The sequence below is a fragment of the Perognathus longimembris genome, chromosome 1, assembly GCF_023159225.1.
Source record: "Perognathus longimembris pacificus isolate PPM17 chromosome 1, ASM2315922v1, whole genome shotgun sequence".
Taxonomy (NCBI): domain Eukaryota; kingdom Metazoa; phylum Chordata; class Mammalia; order Rodentia; family Heteromyidae; genus Perognathus; species Perognathus longimembris.
This window is the reverse complement of record NC_063161.1, coordinates 36,297,909-36,311,379: the sequence shown is the minus strand read 5'-3', so window position 1 is coordinate 36,311,379 and position 13,471 is coordinate 36,297,909. Positions and strand designations below refer to the sequence as shown.

General features: G+C 40.7%; 1 protein-coding gene across 1 annotated transcript in view; it reads left to right on the top strand.

Annotated features, from left to right (window-relative positions):
• Positions 1-4,836: 4,836 nt before the first annotated feature.
• Cct2 (chaperonin containing TCP1 subunit 2) overlaps positions 4,837-13,471 on the top strand; it is a 13,395-nt gene continuing 4,760 nt past the window's right edge. Inside the window, exons 1-11 of the mRNA XM_048359761.1 lie at positions 4,837-4,934; positions 5,637-5,711; positions 6,027-6,092; positions 6,676-6,787; positions 7,318-7,394; positions 7,486-7,598; positions 8,620-8,822; positions 9,532-9,632; positions 9,889-10,016; positions 10,260-10,363; positions 13,042-13,161. Of these exons, the coding sequence (XP_048215718.1) occupies positions 4,932-4,934; positions 5,637-5,711; positions 6,027-6,092; positions 6,676-6,787; positions 7,318-7,394; positions 7,486-7,598; positions 8,620-8,822; positions 9,532-9,632; positions 9,889-10,016; positions 10,260-10,363; positions 13,042-13,161 (1,102 nt within the window). The 5' untranslated portion in view covers positions 4,837-4,931. The remainder of the gene's footprint in view (positions 4,935-5,636; positions 5,712-6,026; positions 6,093-6,675; positions 6,788-7,317; positions 7,395-7,485; positions 7,599-8,619; positions 8,823-9,531; positions 9,633-9,888; positions 10,017-10,259; positions 10,364-13,041; positions 13,162-13,471) is intronic.

The following is a 13,471-nucleotide window of genomic DNA, read 5'->3' as shown; positions in this document are numbered from 1 at the left end:
ATGCACCAAGATCAACTCAAAATGGATTAAGGACCTCAACATCAGACCTGAATCCTTGAAACTACTGAAGGACAGAGTAGGAAAGATGCTAGAACTTATAGGCACAGGAAGGAACTTCCTGAATATAGTCCCAGGGGCACAACAGATAGGGGAAGAGACTCGGCAAATGGGACTACTACAAATTAAAAAGTTTCTGCACAGCTAAAGACTTAGCCACCAAATTAGAAAGACAGCCAACCATATGGGAAAGGATCTTCACCAGCACAGCAACTAAGGCCTAATATCCATCATCTAGGAGAACTCAAAACACTAACCCCTCCAAACCCAGTAAACCAACTATTAAATGGGCAAAGGAGCTAAAGAGAGACTTCAGAGGAGAAGAGATAAAAATGGCAAAGAAACATATGAGGCAATGTTCAACATCCCTGGCAGCAAAAGAAATGCAAATAAAAACAACCCTGAGATACCACCTCACTCCAGTTAGAATGGCCTATACTCTGAACTCAGGGACCAACAAATGCTGGAGGGGGTGTGGGAAAAGAGGAACCCTTCTCCACTGTTGGTGGGAGTGCAAATTAGTACAACCATGGAGAACAGTATGGGGGTTCCTCAAAAAGCTCAGCATAGACCTACCCTATGACCCAGCCATACCACTCCTAGGCATCTATCCTGAACAACTGGTCTCAGGATATCAAAAAGACATCTGCACATCCATGTTTATCACACAATTCACAATAGCCAAAATATGGAAACAACCCAGATGCCCCTCTACAGATGAATGGATCCAAAAAATGTGGTACCTATACACAATAGAATACTACATAGCGATTAGAAATGATAAAATATTGGTATTTGCAGGGAAATGGTCAGAACTTGAACAAATAATGTTGAGCGAGACAAGTCTAGAACACAGAACAAAGGGGCATGATCTCCTTGATATATGACTGTTGGGGGTCGGGGGGCAGTAGAGACCAGGTCTGCGAAACAAAAAACTTATTGTCAAATGGTATTTCCATAGGTTTGGGTCAGTGACCTTACATTATGTATCTAAAACCAAACAACTTACTAAACATAAAAAGATCTAAAATAGACCTATCAGTGGATCACAATAGCTCAACAGCTATGTACATATGATCATATAAGACAAGGATAAGCAAACTATTGTTGACGTTATATTTAAAGTTGTAGGTGAATTTCCTTTGGCGTACGCCACATGGCTATGGTATATGATTCTGGTACACTGGGTATTGCATATATGCCTACCTGATCTAGGGAAGGGAAAGAAAAACGAGAGTGTAGGATATCACAAGATATGTACTCACTGCCCTATTATGTAACTGTACCCCTTTTGCACAACATCTTGTCAACAAAATTTAATCAATAAAAAAAGGTCTGAAGACAGGCGCTGGTGGCTCACGCCTATAATCGTAACTACTCAGGAGGCTGAGATTTGAGGATGGTGATTCAAAGCCAGCCCAGGCAGAAAAGTTCCCATGAGACTCTTATCTCCAATGAACCACTCTAAAACTGGAAGTGGTGCTGTGGCTCAAGTGGTAGAACCTTGAGCACAAAGCGGCTTGGGGACAGTGCCCAGGACCTGAGTTAAAGCTCACAACAGACTGAAAAAAGTCATCTATATAATAAATTGACATTCTAGGCTACATTATGAGCAGGTTCAGCATGTCATTAAAACTTGTGTGGAACATGGAAAATTCATCAGGACAGGAGATCTAGGATTCCTGGTCTCTTCCAATGTGTTTCTTAATCATTCTTAGTTTTGATTTGTTTTTTTTTTGCCAGTCCTGGGGCTTGAACTCAGGGCCTGAGCATTGCCCCTGGCTTCTTTTTGCTCAAGGCTAGCACTTGAGCCACAGCACCACTTCCGGCCATTTTCTGTATATGTGGTGCTGGGGAATCGAACCCAGGGCCTTATGTATACGAGGCAAGCACTCTTGCCACTAGGCCATATCCTTAGCCCCACTTTTGGCTTTTTCTATATATGTGGTACTGAGGAATTGAACCCAGGGCTTCATGTATACGAGGTGAGCACTTTACCATATCCCTAATCATTTTTATAGCCTCAGGGTCCACATATTTTTGAACGTTTCTCTTCCACCACCACTACCACCATCACTAGAGAGCCATTCCAACTCAATTGAAAACAACTGGATCTAGAAGGTAGCTGTAAGCACTAACAACAATAGCAGCTACAACAGTGCTGTGTTGGGGCTGGGGATATGGCCTAGTGGCAAGAGTGCTTGCCCCGTATACATGAGGCCCTGGGTTCGATTCCCCAGCACCACATATACAGAAAATGGCCAGAAGTGCGCTGTGGCTCAAGTGGCAGAATGCTAGCCTTGAGCAAGAAGAAGCCAGGGACAGTGCTCAGGCCCTGAGTCCAAGCCCCAGGATTGGCCAAGAAAAAACCAAAACAGCGTTGTGTTGATTGACTACTAGTAAATTCTTTTACTAGAAACTGGAATTTTGTACTGATTTAACAATTACCAAGCACTTTCACAGACATCTTACGTTAATGATGATTCTGACTTTAATTTTTTTTTTTGGCCAGTCCTGGGACTTGGACTCAGGGCCTGAGCACTGTCCCTGGCTTCCTTTTGCTCAAGGTTAGCACTCTGCCACTTGAGTCACAGCGCCACTTTTGGCCATTTTCTATATATGTGGTGCTGGGGAATTCAAACCAGGGCCTCATGTATACGGGGCAAGCACTCTTGCCACTAGGCCATATCCCCAGCCCCTCTGACTTTAATTTCTAAAATTCAAGTATCCTCACTGATACCCTTTACCATAAGGTTGTCAGAACTGGGTTTGATACCTAAATAATAAGTTTTCCAACATTTTCACTATGGCCCAAAACAGTAAAAACCTGAATGGATCTTGATTGACTTCTAGCTTCCATGCCCCAGTAATTGTTGGGTCTTGAAGACCCAACCCATAATTCCAGTTTAGCTGTTAATTATTTCACAGCCATAACCCCATCCTTTTTCCCCAAATCACCTCTAGTATCAAAGTTATGTTGCAATGCTTTCCATATCATCCCAGGTGCACCCAGCCCTAAGCCACAGAGTTTTAAAAAGCTTATTGGAATGACAGCCTAAATTAAAAGTTAACTGTAGTCCTGGCACTGTTCTAAGCAATTCCCTCTTTGACTTACAGTTCTGTTAGACAGTGTCTCCAGTTTACATAGGAAATTGAAGTACAGAGGTGATATAACTGGAAACTGACCAGATATAACTGGAAACTGACCAAAAAGCCATCTGGGGCTGGGAATATGGCCTAGTGGCAAGAGTGCTTGCCTCATATACATGAGGCCCTGGGTTCAATTCCCCAGCACCACATATACAGAAAATGGCCAGAAGTGGCGCTGTGGCTCAAGTTGGCAGAGTGCTAGCCTTGAGCAAAAAGAGCCAGGGACAGTGCTCAGGCCCCGAGTCCAAGGCCCAAGACTGGCGAAAAAAAAAAAAAAAGCCATCTGACCCCAAACTAATTAATACAAGGAGAAAAGTGTATCAAGGGTCACAAAGACCCCTTAATAGAAATAATAACCTAGAAGCAAAGAGGAGGGGTAATGAGAAAGGAGAGTCTACTGGAACATGGACTCCCACTGCTCACCACTACGTTAGGCCCTGAAACTCACCTAATGCAAATTGCTATATAAGTGATAGACCTATGGGATATGTTTTTGGTAAATTTGATAAATTCAGATAATTGGTCACTCTGAAACAACTTTCCATGAATTGGTTCGAAGAGTTTATGAAATTTACTTAACAGCACAAAACTACTATATATTTTTAAAAACTTGAAATTCAAACCCATGCAGCCTGGTTCTAGAAACTGATTAATTCTGGAGAAGCATCAAAGAAAGAGAGGTAGAGAAGGAAGAATAATCAAAAACTGCAGTGGAGAGTCTTGTGTGATGGTGCCTGCCTGTAATTCGAAGCTGTAACTTCCCAACGCTCAGGAGATTGAGATGTCAAGTTCTAAGCCAGCCTGGGCTATATGTAGTTAGACCCTATCTTGAAGCGGGTGTTTGGGGGGAAGGTTGTAATGGAGAAAGGACAAATTCTCGAGTCCTGTCATAGGCAAGATGGCAGAACCTGTCTCTATCCAAACGCCTGTATATTCATTTACCTCTAAAGCCTATCAGGGAAAGAGGGGAACATTGATTTTTCAGTGTCAGTTTTGCCTGCCCCCCAAAGGATGGGATATCTTCGGGTAATTGACAGTTAAAAACAACAACAAAACCAAACCCCAAACGGCTTTGCCCCCCCCCCCCCCGCCCGTCCCAGTATCCTCTATTAGTTACCTTGGTTTCTCACTTCCCAAATGCCATTTTGGATCTGCAGTGTTAGAAGAGAATTTTCTCTTTTGCAAAGAACAGAAAACGTGTTAGATGTAAAAAAAAAAAAAAAAAAAAAAATCACAATTTTGAAGACGGAAGGAAGGCTTGAGATTTGGAGAATAGGAATCAAAGAGAGCCAGGCAGAAAAAAATCCTCAAGATCCCAATGAGTGACGTGCTTGCTTTTATTTTTTTTTATAAGATTGAATTTTTAAAAAGAAGAAGGTAGGAGCGGTCACTCCGTTGCTATGGCAACCCCAGCGGCGCCAAGTCTCTTTGTTCGCGCGTTCTACACTAAGTAGGCTCCGCAGCATCCCTCCCTCTCCCAGAGCGGTTTCCGCTGCTGGGGTGGAGCTCGAGCTGAGGCCCCGCCCTCTCCAGTGTAAAGAGATGCACTTCCGGCCCACAGGCCCCTGGATCAAAATGGTATCTCCGCCGGCAGTGGCGGGCTGGAGCGGCCCGCCTCCTGCAATCGAGCGTGCGTCGTCATTTCCGGCTTCCTCTTTTGCCCCTGCAGCCTTCCGGGCGTGAGCTGTGAGGGATTAGGTTGTGCGCCGATCTCTTCGGGAACCATGGTGAGCCTCCCCACTTCCCCCCCCGACAGGACCGGAGGGTCCTGTCGCCCCCGCCCCCGGGCCCAGCCGTCTCGCTGGTCTCCCGTGTGATCTCCAGGTCGCAGACTCCCTATGCCGGTCCCCTGAGCCCGCCGCACATGGCGCAGGCCGCTGCATGAGGCCTGGCGCCGGCCTGGCGGGCGGAGCCCTAATATGCGGGCCTGGAGGAAGAGTGGGCTGCGCAAGGCCAGCGCTTCTTTCGGACTCAGCCTCAACTGCTTAGGCGTTCCTCAAAGCCAGCGGTCCGGGCCTCCCAAAAAGCGGAGAAATTTCTAGTGTCTGACCAGCCCCGCCTTCCCTTCGGGGCGGAGCGTGGAGGGCGGGGTCGGAGCCGCCCGAGTGTGGAAGATGGTGGGCCACCGGCCTGGCGGTCGCGGGGCTGGGGTCAGGGGGAGCGACGGGCGGTCTTTCTGCATCGTCCTTAATTTAACCTTATCTTGAGCATAGCCAGCCTCCAGTGTGTGATTTTTATTTCTGGTGGCCTCCTGGAAGTCAATCTCCTTCCTTTCTATTAAAATAAATAATAATCTGTTCCAATGATGGGACTCCTCGTTTGTCTGAAATTACACTGTTGTAAATTTTCTACTTGTAAGTGTAGTGGAAAGTATCTGAGCATATGTGTTAAGAAGGATTGTTATTCAGAGTATTTCTTGATCTTTTTAGGCATCCCTTTCCCTTGCACCTGTTAACATCTTCAAGGCTGGAGCTGATGAAGAGAGGGCAGAGACAGCTCGTTTGGTAAGCCTGTTATCCCCCATTCTTATATAAAATTGTACTTTTTTTCACCTCTATAAAATCTTGGTGGTCCTTTTTGTTTTGGTCGTGGGGCATGAACTCAGGGCTTGGGTGCTGTCCCTGGGCTCTTTTGCTCAAGACTAGTGTTCTACTACTTTGAGCCACAGCGTCCCTTCCGGTTTTCTGGTGGTTAATTGGAGACAAGAGCCCCACAGACTTTTCCTGCCCTGGCTGGGTTTGAACTGTGATCCTCAGATCTCCGCCTCCTGTGTTCTGCTAGGCCCCTGGCTAAGTCATGTTTTTTTATTTTCCTTCCAGTCTTCTTTTATCGGTGCCATCGCCATTGGGGACTTGGTAAAGAGCACTTTGGGACCCAAGGGCATGGTAAGAAAAACTGGTAATTTTTGTGTGTATTTTTTTCTGTGGGGGGGGGCATGGTCACAAAGTTTTACTATTAGTTTTAAAAATCTTTGGTAGAAAATAGTTAATAACTTTTCACATAAGGTGAATGTTTTTCTTGGTGAAAAGTTAAGTCCTGTATCACCATCCCCAGTCACATCACCCTTCCCATTGGCAAACAAATGTTAACCATTTGCCTGGATATCTTTTTGTGTTACTTATTGTGTGGTTCGCTCTTAAATTCTTTTCAGTGTAAGTGGATGTGCTGCCTCTAGATTTACTGTTGAACAGTACTGTCTTGATTATATAATTTTATGGATAGGTAATTTGTTTCCATAATTTTCTCCATCACACTACTGAAACAAACCTAGTTGGCAGCTCTGTGCTTCTGGTGTTTCTAGAAGTAGACACCAATATTTGCTTGTGGGATGTATGCATTAAAAACATTCGATGGTCAAATAGCCATAGAGTACTTACCAGCTCTATTCTGACCCATTTGTTCTTCAAGATATACTTAAATTTGTTCTTCAAGATATACTTAAATCTTAAACCAGTATGTTCCTTTCAGGACAAAATTCTTTTAAGCAGTGGACGAGATGCCTCTCTTATGGTAACCAATGATGGTGCCACTATTCTAAAAAACATTGGTGTTGACAATCCAGCAGCTAAAGTTTTAGTTGGTGAGTCTGAAGATAATTAACATTTTTAAGTAACTTAGGTTCTTCTGTGTTGGGTAATTAATTGTATTTTAATTGATACCTGTCATTTTTTAGTTGGTTGTCATGAGTAAATTACAACTTTGAGAAGCTGCCTGTCATTTGTAGTGGTTTTCTTAGTCTGTTTTGTGCTGCTATAACAGAACACAGACTAGATAATTTATGACGTAGTTTATTTGGCTCAGAGTTTTGGGGACTGGGAGGTTGATGTTTGTTGGGGGCCTTTTTGCTATGTCTTACCTGATAGATGCCATCAAACGGGTGAGAGAAAGAGATTGATTGGGAATTACATTTCGAACACATGAACTTTGCCAACTGTATGTTTATGCCATAGTGTTTAGATTTATTTCAGATAAAAAAAATTAGCCAATATTTGTCAAGTGAGGAACATTGGTGAATGGGGATTAGGTTGGTTGTGTGTGTGTGTGTGTATTTAGTGAACTATAGGGGAATAATTGAGTTACTGCATCTATTTAATGCATTTATTCTTCTAGATATGTCAAGAGTTCAAGATGATGAAGTTGGTGATGGCACCACTTCTGTTACTGTTTTAGCAGCAGAATTACTACGGGTAAGTAAACCCACTTTTTTTGCTAATACAGTTTTGTGTATCAGAAGTAAACAAATCTTCATGATTTTTATTTGTATGTCTTTGTTAATAGGAAGCAGAGACTTTAATTGCAAAAAAGATTCATCCACAGACTATCATTGCAGGCTGGAGAGAAGCCACAAAGGCTGCGAGAGAGGCTCTGTTGAGCTCTGCAGTTGATCATGGGTTGGTATAACAAAATACTGCTGTTTTGAAAATGCAACCTAGAAAACCCTGAAAATTCAATCTAGAGAGCACAGAAGCATACACAAGTTTATCTTGCTTCAGATCTCCTATCACCCTTCAGGGATAGCCACTGAAGTGAAATTTTGCATTTCCATTGTTAAATAAGTGATCAAAGTAAACATGCTAACAAAATAAATAATATCATTGTATAGAAGGTTTGTCCATGTTTTGAGGTGATCTCCTTAGCCCAGACTGACCTCTAATTCATGATCCTTCTATCTCCAGAGTGCTGCGCCACAGGCATGCACTGCCAGCCTTCATTTGTTGAGCCTCTGTTAATTAGCTTAGTAACAAGTACGTTTCTGGGTATTGATAGCCTGCAACATTAATTTTGAAGGAGTTATATTTGAGTCTAACTTTTCTTTTTTCTTTTTTTGGGGGGGTCTTGAACTCAGGGCCTGGGCACTGTCCCTGAGCTTCTTTTGCTCAAGGCTAGCACTCTACCACTTGAGCCACAGTGCCACTTCTGGCTTTTTCTGTTTATATGGTACTGAGGAATCGAACCCAGGGTTTCATGCATGCTAGGCAGTCACTCTACCACTAAACCACATTCCCAGCCCAAATATTTGAGTATAACTTACCTGTTCTTAGAAGAGATTGATGTTTTCGATGATTTTTAGCTTTATGTTGTGACAGATTTGTTATCCAAGAATGATTTCTCAAAGTGTGGTGTGATATATATTAACAAGTAGACATCCAGGAAAAATGAAAACACTTAAAACTGTGTGATATTGCTTGTTACCCTTTATTCTTGACAGTATTTGATAGTCTTGTCTGCTTGTCTCCTCTGCCTCCTCCCAGTTTGATGGGAAAGATTGTCCTTTTGTTTCATTACTAGTGAGGTTTAATTTTTTTGGAATGTGACTTTTAGAGACCTATTGGTTAGGAATAGCTAGCTACAAATTTGAGGGGTAGAGGTGATATATTCAGATAAGTATCATAACAACATTGTTTTATTTAGTTCTGATGAAATGAAATTCCGGCAAGATTTAATGAATATTGCAGCAACGACATTATCCTCAAAACTTCTTACTCATCACAAGGACCACTTTACTAAATTAGCTGTAGAAGCTGTTCTCAGACTAAAAGGTTCTGGTAATCTGGAGGCAATTCATGTCATCAAGAAGCTGGGAGGGAGTCTGGCTGACTCCTATTTGGATGAAGGTATGTGTTTGTCAAACATAGGAAACTGTGTCAGCATCTGAGGGCTACTGAGGGAATGCTTCTAGTTAATAGAGACTAGTGAAACCTACAGAGTCTGAAAACTTGTGTTTTCTGCCTTTTTTAAAGGACAAATTATATTGCAACCATTCTTAATTCATTTTAACCCATTTATTATAATGATAATGTGATTTGTTTTATCTTGGTGTTCTAGTATTTTCTCAATCTCTGGACTGCTCTACCATAAAACCATTTGCAGTTTGGCTCCATTGTGTTTCCATTTTAACACCATCCTCAATTCTTTAAATAATAATTCTTCAAATAGTCATTTTAACCAGTATTTTGTGTCTGAGTCTTCATAGCTTATTTACCCTTGGGTCAGTTTTAAGCTAATAAAGTGGGCTTAACCTAATGTTTTTACATACTAATCCATACACCCAGTTCAGTAGTATAGCTCTGAAACAAGAAGTTTCAAGGTACTTTGTGTAATTCAGCTATTTGTACTATGCTGTAATAGTTTCTCTTACATACTTTAAATACACGAGATAATTTTTGTGACTATTGCTCTGATGGAATGATTTATAGACTCTGAAGACTTGACAAATTGAATTTAAGTACATACTTTGAATTAGTAATTTGATAGAGCACATAAGGTTATAAGATGTATTAACAGTCTTGAAGAATTTAATGCTATGCTTAACATTTATTATAGGCTTTCTGTTGGATAAAAAAATTGGAGTAAATCAACCAAAGCGAATTGAAAATGCCAAAATTCTTATTGCAAATACTGGAATGGATACTGACAAGATAAAGGTATATAAGTACACTTAGGAATTCTATTTGCTAGTTGCTATAAATTTAGGAATCAATCGTACTAAGAAGTTTAGAGTATATATATGTATAAACATAATTATGTATATATATGTATTCTATATTATGTATATATGTATACATATATGCACACATACACCCCTGATTACATAAATAAGTTTATAAAAATGTCAAAGTATGGTATAAAACTTATTTTAAGAATATTGAAATCTGTTTTGTATTTATTTTTCTGACTTAGATTTTTGGTTCCCGGGTAAGAGTTGATTCTACGGCAAAGGTAGCAGAAATAGAACATGCAGAAAAGGAAAAAATGAAGGAGAAAGTTGAACGTATTCTAAAACATGGCATAAATTGCTTTATTAACAGGTCTGTTTGCTTGTGCTAACAATATTTGTAATGTAAAAAATCTTTTTTCCTATGAAAATTAAGTACCTTGAGTTGTATGCATTTAATTAGTGATTTTTAAAGATTTAGTGACAGGCCCATAATTTTACGTTTTTGGCAATAAAGAGAATTGAACTCAGGGTCTTATTCTGAATCTAATATATCTTATTAGACGTGGAGTCTTGGTTTGCTTTGAGCATATGGTTACATGTATTTTATTTGCAGGCAGTTAATTTATAATTATCCTGAACAACTCTTTGGTGCTGCTGGTGTTATGGCTATTGAGCATGCAGATTTTGCAGGTGTGGAGCGCCTTGCTCTTGTCACAGGTATGAAAAAAGGCATTCTAACACAAGTCATTCTTGGGTTTATTGAGCACTGCTCTATGCTATTATTGAGAATACAAAGAATTTTCTAAAGAGTTTAGCATTTACAAACAGTTATTCTGATAACTGATGTATATTTTTAGACACTTTTAAAGTTAGTTATTTTAAGGAGATTTGGACTTGGGGGCCTTGCACTTGCCAGGCAGACCCTCATCTACTTGAGCTTTGTCTCCGGCACTTTTTTGCTTTGGTTTTCAGGTAGGATCTTGTGTTTTGTTTTGTTTTGCCACATCACCCTGAACTGCATCTCTCCTACTTAGGCTTCCCACATAGAATGACAGGCACATGCCAAACCATCCAGATTTTTTGTTGAGATAGACTGTAACTTTTTGCCTAGGCTCAAGGCTAATTCTCTACCACTTGAGCTATAGCTTAACTTCTGGCTTTTGGAGGGCACTTTATTGGAAGATAAAGAGTTTCACATACTTTCCTGCCTGGGCTGGCTTTGAACCTCAGTCCTCCGGTATCAGCCTCCTGAGTAGCTAGGATTACATATATGAGGCACTGGCACCTAGCAGTTACTTATTCTTCAGATTGTCTCTTATCAGAAATGCTTCAAATCCAGAAGTGTTTGGATTTTTCTTTTCTGTTCTTTCCTTTTCTTTTTGAGTAATTACAGTGTAAATAGTAGATATAGGATAACTTGAGAATTGGACCCAAGTGGTAAACCTCCCTTAAATTCACTTAAACTTAATGTATACTCTAAACACAGTTCGAAGGTATTTGACAATATTTTTAGTGGACTTGCTTTTTGAATATGACACGTTAGGTTTGGTGTGCAATTTTCCACTTGCATCATGTTGGACACTCAAAGGTTTAAGATTTGGGGCTTTTACTTACTTTCATTTGTTTGTTTTAGCAGTATTAGGGTTTTTAATTTGGTCTTCTCCCACTTAGCTTAGGCAGGTGCTCACTGACCCATGCCTCCAACACCTTTACAATGGTTATTTTTGAGATAGAGTCTTGATTCTTGCCCAGGCATTCATCTGGCCCTCGATCCACATATTTTTGGCTTCCTATCAAGTCTGGGGTGGTAGATATACACAACCATGCCAAGTTTTTCCATTGAGATGGAATCTTGAGGACTTTTCCACGTAGGGCTGGCCTATGGCGGTGATGCTCCCAGTCTCAGCCTCATATAAAGCTGGGTGACAGGAACTTACTAGCTTGCCCAGCTTATGGTTTGAAAAGGGTTCTTGGAAATTTTTCTGCTGGGGCTGGCATTGAACCACAGCCCTCTAGGCCCAGGAAGCTAGGATTACAGATGACCTGTGCTTGTCAATGTTAATGTTTAAACATTAACAGTATCCTTCAGTAGAGGTATGAATGTCATACTCCCAATTTTGTCAAATAATTATTTACAAATTAGAAATGTCTGTGTTTTGTTATAATGTTTTTGTGTAATCTCTGGCCCTTACAAAGCTAAATTTAGCAGTCTTTATCATCTGAATTTTATTGAAAAAATGAGTAAGCTGGGAAGTTGGTATGGAACCTTAAGAATGAGAATTAAGACCTGAGTTTTGAGATGAGGGGTCACTAGGACTTGTATTTAGAGTAGAAATGCCATAAGTATTGGGGAAAAAAATTGAAGCGTTAATAACATTTGGATATTTGATATGGTCTTATCAGAATTATTTCATGAGTCATTTTTAATAACTTGAGAAGTATAGTTTTCCTCTGACTTAAAGATTCATTTTGGGGGGCTGGGGATATGGCCTAGTGGCAAGAGTGCCTGCCTCGGATACACGAGGCCCTAGGTTCGATTCCCCAGCACCACATATACAGAAAACGGCCAGAAGCGGCGCTGTGGCTCAAGTGGCAGAGTGCTAGCCTTGAGCGGGAAGAAGCCAGGGACAGTGCTCAGGCCCTGAGTCCAAGGCCCAGGACTGGCCAAAAAAAAAAAAAAAAAAAGATTCATTTTGGATGTAACAGATGATTTTGATAACCTCAGTAAGTTTGCACTGGGAAAATCTCAATATTTCCCCCCTTTTTGTCCTAGCTTGGGCTTTCTCACATTTCAGCTGTTGTGAGAACTAGATACCAAATGCTTCAGTGCCCAGCCTTCTGAGTAGCAAGTTACACACATTAGCCACCAGTTTTTCATGTTGGGGTTAGGAAATTGTATCATATAACTCTGGTCTTGTAGCTGGTGTGGTAGCTCATACCTATGGGAGGCAGGAGGATTGTGAGTTCCAGAATAATGAGACTATCTTAACCTGTTTTTCTAGATTATATTCAGAAGAAAATCTTGGTTTAAATTAAAACATAAAGGTAAATGTTTTTAAGTCTCAGTTCAATAGCTTTTGGAGGAGTAGTACTATGCAGTGTTTGTACAGACCTGCCAAAGCCCAGACTACTGAGATGTGAATTTCAGCTTCAATTTGTACTGGTTATATAACTTCAGATAAGTACCTATAACCATTTGCATTTTCTTTAACAGTATGTAAATGAGCTAACAATGGAGCCTTGTCTCTTATAGGGTTGTTAGAATGATTTTACAATTTTGTATGAAATACTTAGTGGGCCTGGCACATGTTAAGCAATGGATTTTAAAAATGTGTTATTGCATATTATGAAACAAATTTTAAGCCTGTTATGCATTTAATACTTAATGTTCATAGGTGGTGAAATTGCATCTACCTTTGATCACCCAGAACTAGTGAAGCTTGGAAGTTGTAAACTTATTGAAGAAGTCATGATTGGAGAAGACAAACTGATTCACTTTTCTGGGGTTGCCCTTGGTGAGTAATTACAATGTAGATACATACTAGTTTAAGTGCCTAACTTCTAACTGGGCTTCATTAAAGTGGAAGAAGAAAAGTTATTGTAGTACCAAAGTATTAGTCTTAACTGTTGGCTTGATCAGTTTCAGTCTCTTAAAGTCAACTTCATTTTGGCTGTGCTTGTGTGAAGAGGGCCCATCCAGCACACAAGGATTTTTAAAAAATTTTTCCTAAGTAACCTAGAATGATGAAAAACATGTATTGTTAGGATGGTGTTAAAAAGTGGTAGACAGGGCTGGGGATATAGCCTAGTGGCAAGAGTGCCTGC